This window comes from Ammospiza nelsoni, chromosome 16, assembly GCF_027579445.1.
Source record: "Ammospiza nelsoni isolate bAmmNel1 chromosome 16, bAmmNel1.pri, whole genome shotgun sequence".
Lineage (NCBI taxonomy): Eukaryota > Metazoa > Chordata > Aves > Passeriformes > Passerellidae > Ammospiza > Ammospiza nelsoni.
The window spans coordinates 12543761-12559499 of record NC_080648.1 but is presented as its reverse complement, the minus strand read 5'-3'; the positions used below and the strand labels follow the sequence as shown (position 1 = coordinate 12559499).

General features: G+C 43.4%; 1 protein-coding gene across 1 annotated transcript in view; it reads left to right on the top strand.

The window, feature by feature from the left end:
* The window catches only part of RNF130 (ring finger protein 130), a 42972-nt gene extending 39632 nt beyond the window's left edge, over window positions 1–3340 (top strand). The window contains exons 8-9 of the mRNA XM_059483618.1: window positions 398–491; window positions 3149–3340. Coding sequence (XP_059339601.1) covers window positions 398–491; window positions 3149–3164 — 110 coding nt within the window. The 3' untranslated portion in view covers window positions 3165–3340. The remainder of the gene's footprint in view (window positions 1–397; window positions 492–3148) is intronic.
* The last annotated feature ends 12399 nt before the right edge of the window (window positions 3341–15739 follow it).

Here is a 15739-nt window from a genome sequence, read left to right as displayed (position 1 = left end):
GTGACAGTACTTGGGGTGTGCTTGTGTGAAACACTGCATCTCACCAAACCTAACCCAGCCTGACAGTCGTCTTTCTGACCTGGGGATGGACAGAGTTCTCATTACATCTCCCCTTGATCCTGCATTTCACTTTACATTGTTGAGTAACTTCTTTATCACTAACCCTTGGGCTCAGGCAGGAAATACTGTTTGTGCCATGCTTTTTTTCTGCACCTCTCTCCACTTCTTCTTTGCTAGCCTTCTCCAGTCAGTAACTCTGTGGCTTAACCTCCTTCTGCTTCACCTCCTGGGGCCAGTCATGGCTTAGAAGCCTCTTGCCTTCCGCCAGTGGTGTTTGAGGGAAATATTGGCATCGCTTTCTCCCACGAGTGATTTCCTCCCTTTCCTTTGTCAACAGAAGAATGGTTTATTATTGCCAGTTTTGGCCTCCTCAGTGCCCTTACACTCTGCTACATGATCATCAAAGCCACAGCTAGCTTGAATGCTAATGAGTAAGTAAATACTCAGATGTTTCTGTGCATTTCTGGTGGGTGTGTGTCATGGACAACGTTGGGAATAAAAACCAGCAGAAGGGGGAATATGGAGTTTTCAAGGAATCAAATTCATTTCCTGCTTTTCTCAAATAGAATGTCTCTGTTAACAGCAGGTTTCAGGGTGACATGTAAAGGCCCTCTTAATTTATATTTAGCTGGGTTGTCTGAGGAAATCTCTTTGCTAAGCAGAGACATGAAAAGGGGAAAACAGAATATTTATGATCTATGTTCTAGGTAAACATTAGATTTCTGCCATTAAATTCCTATGTTCAAAATTCACCTGCCAGAGCCAAAACTTACTACCAGCAGTTACCTTTTACAGTTTCCACCTCAATTTTATAGTCAAATTTCATATTAAAAAAAAAATAATCCTGTATTCCTAATTTGCACATTTTCAACCTGGAAACCCCCAGCCTCCTTTCAGGCAGGCTGGACAAGAAATTACCCTAGCAGATGACTTTCAGTCTTCTTTTTATAATTCTGTGTGTGGCCAAGTATAAATCTATTTTGCAGATCTGTTGACCAGGTACATCTAGTCATTTTTATGTAGGTGTACATGGGCTCAAGATGTATGTTTAATCTTAATTTCATTTTTTATTTGGGAAGGCAAAGTGTCAACATCTTTCTTTGTCTCTGAACATCTTGCCACAGCTGAGTTTCTATTAAAGTGCTGATCTCTCTACCAGACATGGGGTGAGATCCAAAGAAATGCAGCTGGGAAACGCAGCTTTATAAACATTTTCTTTGTTTGTTTTTTTTTTTTTTTTTTTCTTTGAGATAAGAGAAGGGGCTTGGATTTTTTTTTTTCCCTTTTTTTATTTGGAAAGTATAAGGTGTCCTCAATAAGATGGAAATATGTCTAATAGTCTCCAGTGTAAAATTATAGGTATCAAAGAGTCTCCAGTGTAAAATTTTAGGCAATCTCAAGCTAATGATCTTCAGGAGGGTCCATAATACTGGTCATCATGAATTTTTGATTACCACTAATTTGCAAATCTTCCTCCTCTTTTCATATGCTGATTCCAAAAGGGCTTCATGAAGAAAACTTTAGAACTTCAAAAATCCCTATCAAGTCTACTGATTTTTTTTTTCCATTTGTCAAAATCTTGAAGTTGCAGCCATCAATCAGCAGCTTGGTGACAGAGCTGCAGCTGAACATAGTTAATCTTTAATCTGCCTGGAAAAGCAGCTTGGGAAAGCATGGGGCAAGATGAGGTGCAGAACAGGAATGTCTGCATTGCTGGGCACTTGCACGTCCTTGGGAAAGGAGGAGAAGCTGGAGCCCATGAAGTCTCATCCAGATATGGGCACTGATAGCAGCTGCATTTCTGCCTTTCCTTGCAACTCTTCTTTTTGTTGCTCAGTGGGATCTGGGACTGTTTTTACTGCAAGGACAAGCTGCTGCACATTGGCAGGGACTTTGGGCCTCCAGCAAAGTGTTTTCACAGTGATGTTCCCTCAGTACAAACAAAGGGTGTGCTGATACAAGGAGAGCTCCTGTTCTCAGTGATAGGAATTGAAATGCAAGCACATCAAGTGTGTGCTTGAGACAGACTTGAGAAAACTCACAACCCAGCAGCCAGAGCTTCAAAAATCACTTATTTGTGTAACTGAGGTTCTTGGCTATGGCCTTTAACCTCAGCAGCTCTTCATCTGAATCCTTTGGGATCTGAGCAGCCTCCACAAGTGCTGCTGGGTTCAATTACTCATTTTAGACTCTTTAAAATGACACTAATGCTAAGATTTATTGTTTCACTGACACCTTCCCAGTGCCAGACAAAGAATTTCCTGTGCTGATTATCATGCCAGATATATGGCAGCTCCTTCTCATTGCATTTTCTATTAAACAGCATACCTGCTTTTTATGCTGCTCTCCATGTAAAAAGCAATGCTGGCATATCCTGCCTTTCTTATGGTAGTGTTTCAAGAGGACTCTGAGGGGGTTTTCTTATTGAAAAACAACAGTAGCAAGAATGTGGCCATGTAATATGCTGATGCAAGTAAAAGACCGGAAATTCTGCTTTAAAACTCACCTAAAAACATATCCTGTACCTTTTCTTTACTGTGTCCTTCTCACAGCTTAAACATAGTTATTTAGAGCATTAGTTCTGGAGTTGTGAGTATATACATATTTAACTGTGAATATGTATGTTTGTGTGTGTGTATAATTATACACACATGCATTTTTAAATAGTTGTGATAAAATTAAACATTGTCTAAGTGATAAAATAAGGAACAAGCTGCTTTCTCTAGGTCTCAAAATACCCTTACAGCACCAGTATAACAAGTTTTAGGCAGTGTTTGAAAGGAACAGAAGCAGCAAAGTTTACCTTGCTTCCTAGGGAACAGTCAGAAATTACTGTGTGAGTGTGGGTTTGAACCCAAAAGCCCAAAGGTTGGATAGCACCACTTAGAGAAAGTTTTCAGTAGCAGATGGAGTGTCCTCAAAAGCTTAGAAGTGCTCAGACCTCTTGTTAGATGCAGACATCTCTTAATGCTCTGGCTTTGTATAATTAGTCATTTTTCACTAACTTACTTTTACAGGATTTTTTTTTTAGTATTGGCACTATTAACTTTAACATAAATATTTTTGTTCCTTTTTTTCTGCCCTGCAGAGCAGAATGCTATTGAAGAAACGCTTTCCGGCCGATTGCCTTGGAGAGAGACACCTATTTTTATGCATCATTTATCGATCATGCAGCACAAGCAATTATTTAGTACATTCTATTTTTTCATAAAATTTGCTGATGCCAAAGCTTTGTATTAAAGAAAAAGTGAAGAAATAAAAAAAAACTTTAATTATGAAATCTTACTCTGTGAGAATTTCATTTTTCTTGGGCTTTCTGTGTTAGTACTCAAGTCTGAGAGCATTTTGTAAATTTTATGAGGTGCTTTATTTCCTTTGAATGATTTTGACTGTGCAGATCTCTATTATTCTCCATTCATTTGGGACACAAGCTAAGTAGTGGAAATCTCATGCAGTGCCCTTGTTATGATGCCAGTCAAGTGACTTAACTGCCACTGAAGTGACTAAAAAGTGTTGTTAGCAATCATTTGACATCAACTTGTTCAGGAAAAAGCTGGGTCAAGCCGTCAATTCTGCTATAATGGACTTACCTTGACTCCAGCTGAGAATTAATTTGAAATAAGAACATTTTCTCAGTTTCTCCTCCTGTAACACTCCTGGTTGCCCTGGGAGCACTGCAGTATGATTTTTGCCTTGAGGCCAGGCATTGCTGGAGATTTGCAATGCTGTGGTCTCAAAACACAAATCGTAAACTGTTTCTGTATTTTACTTTCACCCTGCCCTCCTTTTGATAAAAGTGAAGCCGCTCTAAACCACTTCTTCCTTCCAAATAACAAGTGAAAATGCAGCATTTCCCCTGCTGCCATGTGTGAAGCCTCCTTTCCTATCATTGGCAGGGGTTAGTTTTGGTTCAAATTCAGATCATGGAAGATTGATAACACTCTTTAATGTAGAAGCTCTGTGCAAGCATGTCCTTTCTTGCCACAGCTTCTGCACTGATGAGGAGACAGACGGAAAACATCTCCCCTCACTGTCCTCACTCTGGGTGTTTCATGCAAGTTATGCAAGCGCTGTGTGAGTAATTTCACAACAGTCAGTTAAAACACAGGCCTGAGTCGCAGCCAAATGCTAATGCTTGGCTTAATGAGATGGGTAAATGAGGGTAACAAGTAGGGAAGGAAAAAGTAATTGACAGAAGTTAAAAACTGTTCTGCATTCAGTTGTTTTTGTTGTTCTCAGATCAAGATGTAGAAAGTGAATGCTTTCTAATTTAATTAAATGAACAGAGAGAAGCAATTTTGCTGTAGATTTAATTTTTTTATGTACTGGGAACTAGAAGATTTAATTTAATTTTATTTTTATGTATAGGCACTTTTAGAATTTAGGAACACAGCCAGATGCTACATTAAAATAGTGTCTTAATTCTTATTTGTCCATCAGGCTTCAGCTGAGAAGGCAGCTTTTATAATAAGCAGTGAAGAATGTGATAGCTTCAGTGCATTTAATAGAATTCGTCTTCAGTGTGTCCTTGTGAAATTCTGAAAGAAATATGGAAACAAATCTATAGAGCAGTAAGTGCATTTTGAAAGACTGGAAAACCCCATTGGACTTACTCATGAGAAGAAAAAAACCCTCAAACCTTCTGTGTTTGAGGGCTGTGTGCTTCTAACGTACTGCATGTGTCAACCGAGTGTTGTTGCCAAAAGTGGTGGAATGTGGTTAGAGCATGATTTAGGGAACAAGCTATGATACATGTTTTCTTCACTCATCTCTCAACAGCAGTAGTAAAACTGATAAGTTTGTGCTTGTCTCCTGAAGCAAAATTCCATAAGTGCTATTTAATGCTGTTGGGCAGGGACCGCGTGAGCAGTGCAGTGACCCAGATGCAAAAGGCACCATAATAGTTCCAGTTCATGTTTCTGATTCAGAACAGCAGCAGAAGGAGAAGTTGAGTGATATTTGGAACAAAAGGGTTGACAGGACTTTTTAGTGCATTTCCCTCCATGGAAGATTTAAATAACTCAGCATCATCTTTTCCAGTTTTTCTTTTGAGCCTCTAACAGTTGTCTCAACAAAGTGTTAATAATGATACAACTTTTGATAGGTTACTTAGAGGTCAGGCAATCAGTGCATGGTTATTTGTTAATGAAATAAAAATGTTCAAAGATGGACTCTATATCATCCCAGAAACTTTTGTTTTTTTACTCTGGATAGAGAGAAGGAAATCCCCAAAGTTTTTCAAAGAATCATAGAACCACTTTGGTTGGAAAAGCCCTCTATGATCATCAAGTCCAGTCATTAACCCAGCACTGCCAAGTCCACTACTAAACCCCAAGTGCCACATCTGTATCTTTTAAATACCTTGATCCAGCCTATCCAGATCCATCTGTGAAGCCTTCCTGCCCTCCAGAAGATCAACCCAGCTTGGTGTTGGCTGCAGTCTGACTGAGGGTGCACTCAATCTCCTCATGCATATCATTGATAAAGACATTAAACTGAGCTGGCCCCAGTTCTGAGCCCTGTGGATGTAACTCCATTGCCCTTGCTCTCTGGGCTGAGCCATCCAGCCTGTTCTTACCCCATGTGTGGTGCACCTGTCCAAGCCATGGCAGCTTCCAAGAGAGTGCTGTGGGACAATGTCAAACTCTACCAAACAGCAGGTAGACACATCCACAGCCTTTCCTTCATCCACTGAGTGAGTCACCTTGCCACAGAGGACCAGATTGGTCAAGAGGACCTGTTTTTCCTAAACTCACACTGGCTGGACCTGACCCCCTGCTTGTCCTGGATATGCCATATGATGGCACTAAAATTATCTGTTCCATGGCCTTCCCTGGCACCAAGGTCAGGCTGACAGGCCTGTGGTTGCCCAGACCCCCCTTCCAGCTCTTCTTGTAGCTGGGTGTCACATCTGCTGACCTCCAGTCAGCTGGGACCTCCCCACATAGCTGGGACTGCTGGTAAATCATGGGAAATGGCTCTGTGAGCACCACAGGGCTACCCCAAGGAGTCTCCTCCCTTTCTTGTCCCTTCTGAAGAGTTTTTAGCCATCTGTTGCAGCACTCCGGTTGTGCCAGTAATCCCACCATGTCTTTCAGGACATGTGCTTCTTTCTGAGGAAGCACATCCCTGCTTTACAAGGCTGTAAATCAACAGCCAGCACCAAGTGCAAAACTCTGGCCTCCCCCAGCCTTGCTCAGACTTGACCTCATTTATCTGAAAGAGCCACTTGAGTGTGACTGTTCATGTACGTGGAAAACAGTGCTTTAAAGTCTTCCTGCGAAGCTGGCTTTGAGGAAAGGGCACTTTATGAAATAGTTCCACTCTGTTCCTTAACTGAGAGGGTGTCTAAAACAGATTAAGGTAGGGAGTGCTCTGATCAGATTTCCACAGTAAGGAGTCTTTGCTGGAGGATCTGTAGAAGGGACTGCAGCTTGTGGCAGAAGATGGCCCTGATTAATGACTAAGGGCATTAAGATACTTTCAGATGGAAAAGGAACACCAGGTGATACTTAATCCTGGTGCACCTGCAGTGCTGTGTCTCTTTGAGTTTTTGGCCTTGGTCTTGTCCTCACTTTGGTGGCATTCTATGATTGGTATAAAGATCAGTTCCAGGGTATAGATTTATTTTCACACTAAATGCAAGTTATCTGAAAAGTTCTTTTAAAGCATTTAATGAAGAATAGTGGCAGAGAGCACTGAAGGATTCATCTTCATGTATTAAAACTGCATGCAGCTTTCCCATTTGTTTTCTGTACCTAAGGGATAAATCTTGATCTTTCTTGGTAAGTGCAAAAGAGGAAGAACAGATTCATAGCTGAATTTGGAACTGCGGATGTTTTTACTTGTCCTTAAAATACATTTATTCAGTAAATTTATCAGCTGGACCAATTCCACATTTTTAAACAAACAGTAGCAATTTTCTGCATTAAGAGGAGCATGGCTGGGTCACTGTGCCCTGCTGCTCCAGCCATAAGCTGTGGGCAATGCTCCTGACCTGGTTAATGGAGCACCTGAAGATTGAGTGGTGGAAAACACTGAGCAGCAGCTGGAGTCTCAGCTCTGGGCTGGCTGCACTGGATGGGAGAGAGGACAATTAGGAAAAGAATGAACGATGTGTCTCAGAAATGGTATGGAAGCCAAGAGATGTCTATCTGTCTATGGAAACATGCAGCCTTCCTGGAAGTGGGTGGTTAAAATTTCCTTTGCCAAGAAGGACAAAAACATCACAGTAAAGAATTTTAGAGGTGTTTGACATACACTGTCTATTTCCAGATTTATATTAAATACTTGTTGTCAGATGACCTGCTCTGCCTGTTGATTAAATCTCTCCCTCCAGCCTGCTAGAGTGGAAGTCTGGGTGCACACAGAGGAAATGACAGCCTGGGCTGTCTGCTTCCTAATCCCATGTTTGATTTCTGTGTAATAAAAACAAAAGCAGCACCAAGCTTTTAGAATTCCTTTGCTTTATTTGAGCATTGGTTGTGTGTAACATTGCAGCAGGTGGAGGAAGGGGGGATGAAATATCCAATATTCACAGCTTATTTCAACTGCAAAATGAGACTCACTCATCAAAAAGTAAATTATCCTGACCCATAACACAGTCTTGAAGCCAGTTTTTTCTGGTATTATTTCATTGCAGGTTCAGGGTTTGGGGGGTTTTTGCTGGGATCATAGAATCCTTAAGGTTGGAAAAGATCTCTAAGGTCATCAAATCCAGCTTTTGGAAACAGACCATGATAATCTGGAAGTCACAGTTCCAGCTTTATGTTTCCTTTAACACTCAGCCTTTATGTATTTATTTGTTTATTTATTTATTTACTGGCTTTTATTTTAAACATTGCCCAGTTTTAGAAACCTGTAAATTTGGGGGACAGTTCAGATCCAGATTTATCATTCCCCACCAATTGCTTCTGGAAATATATTCCAAGACATCCCACTTGTTCCAAGTACCTGAATACAAGTTCCTGGCAGAGTCAACAATCCACTGCAGTGTAACCACTAATTTCACTCTTGTTTTGGTTAACTACAAGATCAAAAATTAATTTGCTTATGACAACTTCCCATTCTCATTGTAAATGGTGGAATGAGTGTGTGCACTGACTTTTGCTTGTGAAAGAGGAGCAGATCCATTGCCCAACTCCATTTTCCTGCTGGGCCCTTGTTAGCAAAGGGCACACAAAGTCTATCTTTTGAATGAGTGGGAAAAGAAAAAAGGAATTTTGGACAGTAGCAGCTGAATTCTTATTTTGTTACGTCTTCTTTAAGGTCTTTATTTCAGAATGGGATAGGCTGGGCTCAAAATTTGGCAACTAAAATCTGCCCGGGCTAAAACTACAATTCCCTAAGCATTTTACTTCACTGATGCCTGAAACTGGAGGCACCTCAGTTTCTTGAATGCCTTTTTGATGTACTTGGAAGCTTTTCAGTTGCCTCCAGTTTGGCTCATGTAGCTGTTGTAATCTAAGCAGCCTTGCTCCCAGCTAATCCCCCCTGGGATCGAGAAACCAGGTAATGAAGTGTTTTGGCCAAGGGCCTGATCTGATGATAGATGCTTTCAGAGAGAATCGTTTGTACAGCAGGAGGGCTGGGCTCCTTGCAAAAACACATCTGTGGATTCAGAGAGCCACAGGAATGCCAGGCCACCTAGGAAAAAAAAATAGACTTCTATTCCCCAGTTTATCAACAGCCGCGTGGTGCTTGTTTCGGTTATTGCCAGTGAAAAGAGGGTTGGGTCTCCTTGGTTATGTGTAAGGAAATCCATAGGTGGCTGTTTCTAGAAGGTGACTCGTGTGCATGGAGTTTGCTGAGCTCTGGAGGAGGTCAGGCTTTGGTGGAATGATCCCTGGAGGATCCCTCATTCTGCCTGCTCCTTCCTTTTGACCCCGAGCTGAAGCACTTTGTGCTGGTGCAGGACACAGCGCTTTGGTGCTGACCACAGATTTCAGGGTCTTCTGGGGAAGCACATCCCTGCTTTACAAGGCTGCAAATCAACAGCCAGCACCAAGTGCAAAACTCTGGCCTGCCCCAGCCTTGCTCAGACTTGACCTCTTATCTGAAAGAGCCATTTGAGGTGTGACTGTTCATGCATATGGAAAGCAGTTGCTTTAAATTGGCTGGGGAGCAGAGGAACAGAGGTGAAATGTTTCATATGTTTGTAACTGCTTTGTGTGGAAGGCTGTCTGTTTTTTCCCTGTGTACTGTGTTTGTATCCATCACACAGGTATGAGGATGCTTCACTCAGTTCGTGTGTGTTGCTAACGTGGTTTTGTTCTACCTCTTGCAGGCAGTCACTTCTTCCATCGTAACTCTCTGTCCCCTCGAAGCCTGGTCTACGAGAGCGAGTTCTCAACCATCGAGCCTGCCTTGGACATGTACGACGAGAACAAAACCTGAAAGGAATCCATGCTCCTTCCTGGCCCTTTTTCCGTTTTTTTCATTTCTCATTCCTATTGTTGTGTACTCTTTCCATGGATCTCCTTTGTCTGAAGAAGAGCTGCTTTTTCCAGAACACGAACCCGCCTTCTCGTTTGCACAGACGAAGACCAGCTGTGGTGGATTCTGAGGGTGGCATCTTTGAGGTGACAAAGAGCTGTGACAAGCAAGGTTGTCTGATGGAAATTGCTGAGTAACAGCATGGGGAGCTGTGTCGGCCCAGCCGCGGCGATGCAGGAGAGGTTTTACGGTGGCCCTAAGAGTTTGTGCTGAACTGCAAATGCGTCTCTTACACAGGCATCTGCTGTTTCTGATTTTTTAGTTGTCCAGATGGTTGGGCAATGTCAGAAAGGGAACTGGTTGTAGAGGAGATGGCCAGTGACTGGTAAAAGCACTCGTATATCTCGGTCAATCCATAACCTTACTGTGAAATAACCCCTTCTGGGAGGGACCTTTATAAGTGCATTGAGTTTCCTACAACCCACTTAACCCCGGACAGTGGCAAGCCAGTCTGATGTTCAAGCTGCAGAGAGGACCTGCATTTGCAGAAAGATTTCAAGGAACTTGGATTTTTTTCTCCAATTTGATTGAAGCAGGAGAAAAATGGTATACACAGAATATACTTTTGGTCCTTCTGTGTGCTGAAGTCAAGTGAGTCTCTTTCTGTAGAGAGGACATTCACAGAACCAGCACTTGATCTACCTAAAAACCATTAGACTTTTTGAAATATGCAGGAATCAAATTAGCTTTCTTTCTCACGTAACTTTTTTTTGGGAGGATGGGGGGGTAAAAGTCCACCAAATTTTTCACTGAGATTTTTTAAAAGCCAGCATGTTGGCATTGCACAGAGAAGAAAAGAGGTAAGCTTCTTATCCCACTCTCCTGTTGAGATCTGCAACAGTTATTTAACAAATACGTTCTCTGAGCTGTGCCCTTTCCCACTGACATCAATAACGGGAATGCAGAAAGCAGGAGAAGAAAGGAAAGCAGCTCCTGCTTTGACACACTGCAGGAAAAATCAATTTTTACCAGCATGTGACAAAAGCAGTGGGGAAATGGATATTGTTTGCAAGCTTCTGAGAGAACAATGCAGAAATGGAGAGCGAGAGAGGAGCCTCTGGAGCTAAGTCATCCACAGCGTTCCTCAAATGAGCCGACACGGAGGAGTGAGCGCTTCTGCTCCACCGTTTGCTACCAGACAATGCATAGCTGTTAATGAATGTTTGGATTTTTCTCCATTGCAGTCTAAGTTACTGTAGGTGTAGAAACTCATTTGTGTCCTTGTAATGTGAAACACAGTTTCACCCTCTGTATAGGAATCTTGAGAAATCAGTTAAGCCAAAAAGAAAGGTAAGACTTATCCTGCCATGCTTTAATTTCACCTGCTTTTGCAAGCAGGGGAATTTCCCCTTCTTTATAATGTTTTTAATTGTATAGCAATCTGCTTAACATATATCCTTTTCTGAAGTGTGATTCAGCTGTGTATTTAACATGGATGTTCAAGAGAAAAAGAAAAACCCAGCTCTGTAAAATGAGGAAATGAGCCTCTTTGCCGAGCATGCTTTGACTTTTGTTGCTGTGCGTCAGCTTTATTTAATCTGATAATTCAAGAGTGGGTGGCATGAAGTGTAGGGAGGTTTTTCTCATAATACCCACATTGATATTTACCAAATGCACTTTTATTGCCATTCAGCTCGCTCTGGAAATGCACTGAAGCCCCAAACTTTTGTAAGAGCACAATTTTGACACCCACTTTCTCCTCCAAAGCAGAAGTGAAGGTCACAGGAAGTGCCACAGGGGCTGGGGCAGCAGCTGGTCGTGGTCAGCATCCCTCCTCTGGTGCAGGGCAGGCAGCGACAGCTCCGGGCACCCCCGGCGAGCCCAGGCACAACTCCCCATCCCAGCCCAGCTGAGCGGCACCCGGGCCCAGGCACAGCTCCCCTGGCTGAGCTGAGTCTGGACAGGGCTCAGGGGCAGCACAAGGGCTGGTTGAGCAGCCCCTGTGTTTGTGATTACATCTGTGAGAGCAGCAGGGACACGTGGGAGCAGCGCCTTGGGAACGCAAACGCCCGAGAGGAAAATCACCGTCTCTCAAGGATGTTATGGGGCTTGTTTTTATCCATGAGGGCAGTCAGGTTATGATAATCCCAGATACCTGGGTTACCTGGTTAAATGCCAACATGTCTTAGTGTCTTCCAGCCAGCACAGAGCTGCTCCAGTGCAGGTTTTGGGTAGGACAGGCTCTTATAGCACTGCGTGGGCTGCTGATGCCCCAAGCAAAGCCTTCTCACAGGGGCTGCCCCATCCCAACACAGGGATTTCCCCTGAGGCCACTGGGAGTCACTGGGGCACAGTTTCAGCACAAAACCAAACCTGATGATTTCTGACCTCCAACTGAGCCAACAAGCTGTGTGCCAGAATATATAGAAAAGCTAGAAGAGGCATGGAAATTAAAAATTAGAAAGCACAAATCCCCTAAAGACAAAATAATAACTAATGTAATTTGTATTTTGCTAAATCTTATTTCTAACTGAATATCTTGGCTTTAAGCTGGGGGAGGGCAGGTTTGCCTCAGTGGAGATCAGGGTCTGGCGCAGCAATGTAAAAATGGATTTGTGCTGTAGCATCTTGGATAGGGGAGCTGGTATTTGTAATTGACATTCTGGATTTGGGACATCTTGCAACACTGGAAAAATTAAAAGCTTGTTCAAGCAATCAGTCCCTACGTGCATGCCAGGACGTGCTGGAGCAGGCCTTCCCCAGTTAGTCATATTTAAGATGGGGAAGAGGCACCACAGCAACATGGGTGATTTTTTTCTGGGCTGTGCTGGTAAGTTTGAGGTTTTCCTTTTATATTAATCAGTATATAAAAAAAGCTTGATGAGCATTGTTGTTCTTGTTCTGCTGCAGTGGTGCTGTGTGTGGTTGAGTCATTTCACAGAAGTAAAATATACAGCAACCTACCAAGCACTGTAAGTGCCAGTAACTTGGAAAATCATTTCCAAGGTTAAAAAAAAAGTGCTTCTTTTAACAGGAAAACATTCAGTTTATGACTTCTACATATAAAAAAAAGCTTTCGATCTCCAAGTATTTTCCTCAAGTATTTAAACCCCAAAACTTTGTCTTCTCTTTCTCAGCTTCCTCTTCTATGAAAGTTTTGCATGTTCCCATTAGACATTTGTAAAATCAAGGTTTGCTTGTGTTCTTAGAGGATAATTGCCAGTAAGAAACCAGACTGTAAGTGTGCTTTTTACCTATAATACACAACATTAATTATTAAATTTGAAGCATGTTAAAGTTTGTCTAATGACCCTCACAATTGCTCCCTCCAGTGAGCTCATGTGTTGGAATCTGCATTGTCCCTTTGCTCTAGGATGCTTGCCCTGGCACCTGAGGATGCTATAGGAATAGCCAGGTATCCTGCATTAGCCAAAGAAAAACCAAAACCAGTTTAATAAACATGTCTAGGACTATGTTATGAGACTTTCACACATCTGTTTTCATTAAACACATTCATGTAAAATAGTGCAAAGGCTTGGGAGAGCCAAGAGCTTTTCACCAGCTCCTGGAAAGCAGAGGGAATTCTGCAGGAAACATGGGTCACACTGAGGCTCCAGGACTTGTTCAGTCCAATTTAGGTTTGAGGTAGTGCCACAGTCAGTTCATGAGCAGAAGGATGAAGGCACCAGGGTTGAGCTGAAGTTCAGGGAGCTCTGCAGCCTGATTACTGGCAAGTGAGTTGACTTAATTATTAAAAATATTTGTTATTTTGCTTAGCTAATAGTAATTTGTTTTTTACAGCGCAGGAAACAGCAGAGCAGCTCAGAAGCCAAGGCACAGTGGGGCAAAGGCAAGAGCCACGGGGCTGCTGCCAGCCCTGCAGGGTGGGGAGAGAAGGACAGGAGAGCTCAGGAAACACCTTCAAATTCCCAAGGAAAGCTTTTGCTCCTTTTTCACCCTATGTTACCCAGCCATACTTGACCTAATTTTCCAGCCTGAGCGGTGCAGAAGAGTGTGTGATGTGCCATGACAGCTTGCATATGTGTTGTTATATTTAAAGATATCTTCACTTTTTCCTTTCCCTGCTAGACTCACTGCACCGCAGGGCAGCCTCAGCTCTGGCACACTCGGTGGAAACTGGTGAGCAGGGGAGGGAGTGAGAGAGGGAAAGATGTTCCAGCTAAACAGACTGGGGGGAAATCAGGGGAGAGGTAGACAGCACTTCAGTATGCTGGTGCTCATATCTGCTTTTTTCCCTTGTCTTTGAAATAATTAAGAGAAAAAGCTCTGCTCCCTACCCCTTCCTTGTGGATGCAGTGACAAGAGCAGGACTCCAGGTGGGATTTTGCTCCTGATGCAGAGCCATGATGCTCTGTAACCCCCAGCTAGTGATGTCCTGAGATGTTGGCCAAAAACCCCAAATTCACAAGGCCATGTCAGGTTTACCTGGTGCTTGCAAAGTGCATTTTTGGGAAATGAAATCTGGTCACAGAGCCTTTGTAAAGCACCACTAATTGACACCTTGTTATCCGTCTTTCATTAACCTAGCCTTTTTTTAAAGCCTGCAACACTTCCAGACACTCTTAATTCTAATCTCACCCTTTCCACTCCACCAGTTACTACTGGCTTCCTCCTCCTCTGGAGAGCTGGGTGAAGGTCCCTGTTGTGCAGGCACTGCTGTCCACTTGTTCTCCAGCATCTTCATCACTGTGCCATAGCCTCACTGTGCCATCACCATGCCAGCCAGCCCTTCCAAGGGGATGCATCACTCCAAACCAGTCACAGTCTGTGGGAGCCCAGAGGTTCCTGGTGGGCTGTGCTCAGCCAAAGCAGGGTGTGTGGGATCTGGGCTCTTGTGGGATGCTCATTCTCTGGATCACTGAATGGAGCATCCTTTTGCTCTTCTGCCCATTAGCCTCATGAAGATGCTCAGAAATGGATGTGTAGGTTATGCAATAACATCTGAATATTTTTTCTTTTTTTACTGCAATAATGTCCAGATGTCCAGGGTCTCTGGGCTTTGGGGCCCTGTGGTAAAAATTGTTGCCCAAAAATAGTCCTTTTCCTAAGGAGTTAATAATAAGTATTCATATTCCTACAAAGTAAGAACTACACAGTGTTTTATTGAAAGTTGAAGCTGCTTAGAGTGATTTCAATGCCAGGCTGAGGTATAACATTAGCTGGTGTCATACAGCTGGGACTGGGGGTTTGCAGCCCAGAAATCAGATGGACATGTACGTGGAGCCTCCCTCTCTCCTGCTGGGCTATTCCTTTCTCCACTTGTATCCAGAAGCCTCTCGGGAGCCAGGAGCTTTTATTCTTTTCCCTGAGCTCAGCTGTGTGCATTTATGTGCCATTTGCCTTTTTTTTTTTTTTTTTTTTTTTTTTTTTTTTTTTTTTTTTTTTTGCTGCTTCTCACATACTCCGGGGCTCGCCTTTGCTTGGCTCTGACTTGATCTTTAGCTGCCCAAACCCCTCGGGGGGACAAGAGCCATTAATTCCCAGCAGAGCAGCTCTGCAGGGCTATGTTAAGGCATAGATCATCAGATTTGCTGTGGATCCCCTGTGCCTCTGTCTGTCACACCCTCACACTGTCTTGGGCAGTAAGAGCTGTAGCTGCCTGCTCCTTACTGGGCTGGTGACCCAGACTGGGCTGCACTGGGAGGGAGGATCATACAGAAAACAGCTCAGCAACCCTCCCATGCTCCAGCACAGGAAAGTCTGGGCGTGAAAGTAAACTTGTTCTTTGCTGCTATTAAGCCAGGCATGTTTAATAGAGTGTTTGGGGCTGTTAAAGCAAAGCTCCTGGTGCAGGTTCATGAGGTCCCAGCACGGCAGCGTCCCAGCCTGTTGCTTTCTACTTGTGCTGCAAGGTGCTACATGAACAAGAGACTTTCCCTGTGCCACCACATCAGCAGGCAGACTTTCCCCACCCTGTATGTCTAGGCTTAGCTCCCAGCACTGGTAAGGTCTGCTGCACTGCTCCTGTAAAGGGGAATAACCTTTTGGAGCAAAAGGAGTGGTAGCATTGCCCTTCTGCTTGTCCCATCTGCCCTGCTGCAGTTTGCAAGTAGATGTTAAATCCTAAAAGCTTCTCTGGATTGACCCGTGCCTGTCCAGGATCACCTGCTTGAGGCCATGGCTAACTTTGCACTGACTCCACCAAAACAGGATCATTTTATCTCAGCAGAGAGGGGACCCCCCGGCCTTTGGGCACAGGAGACTGCAGCAAACAACAACAAAA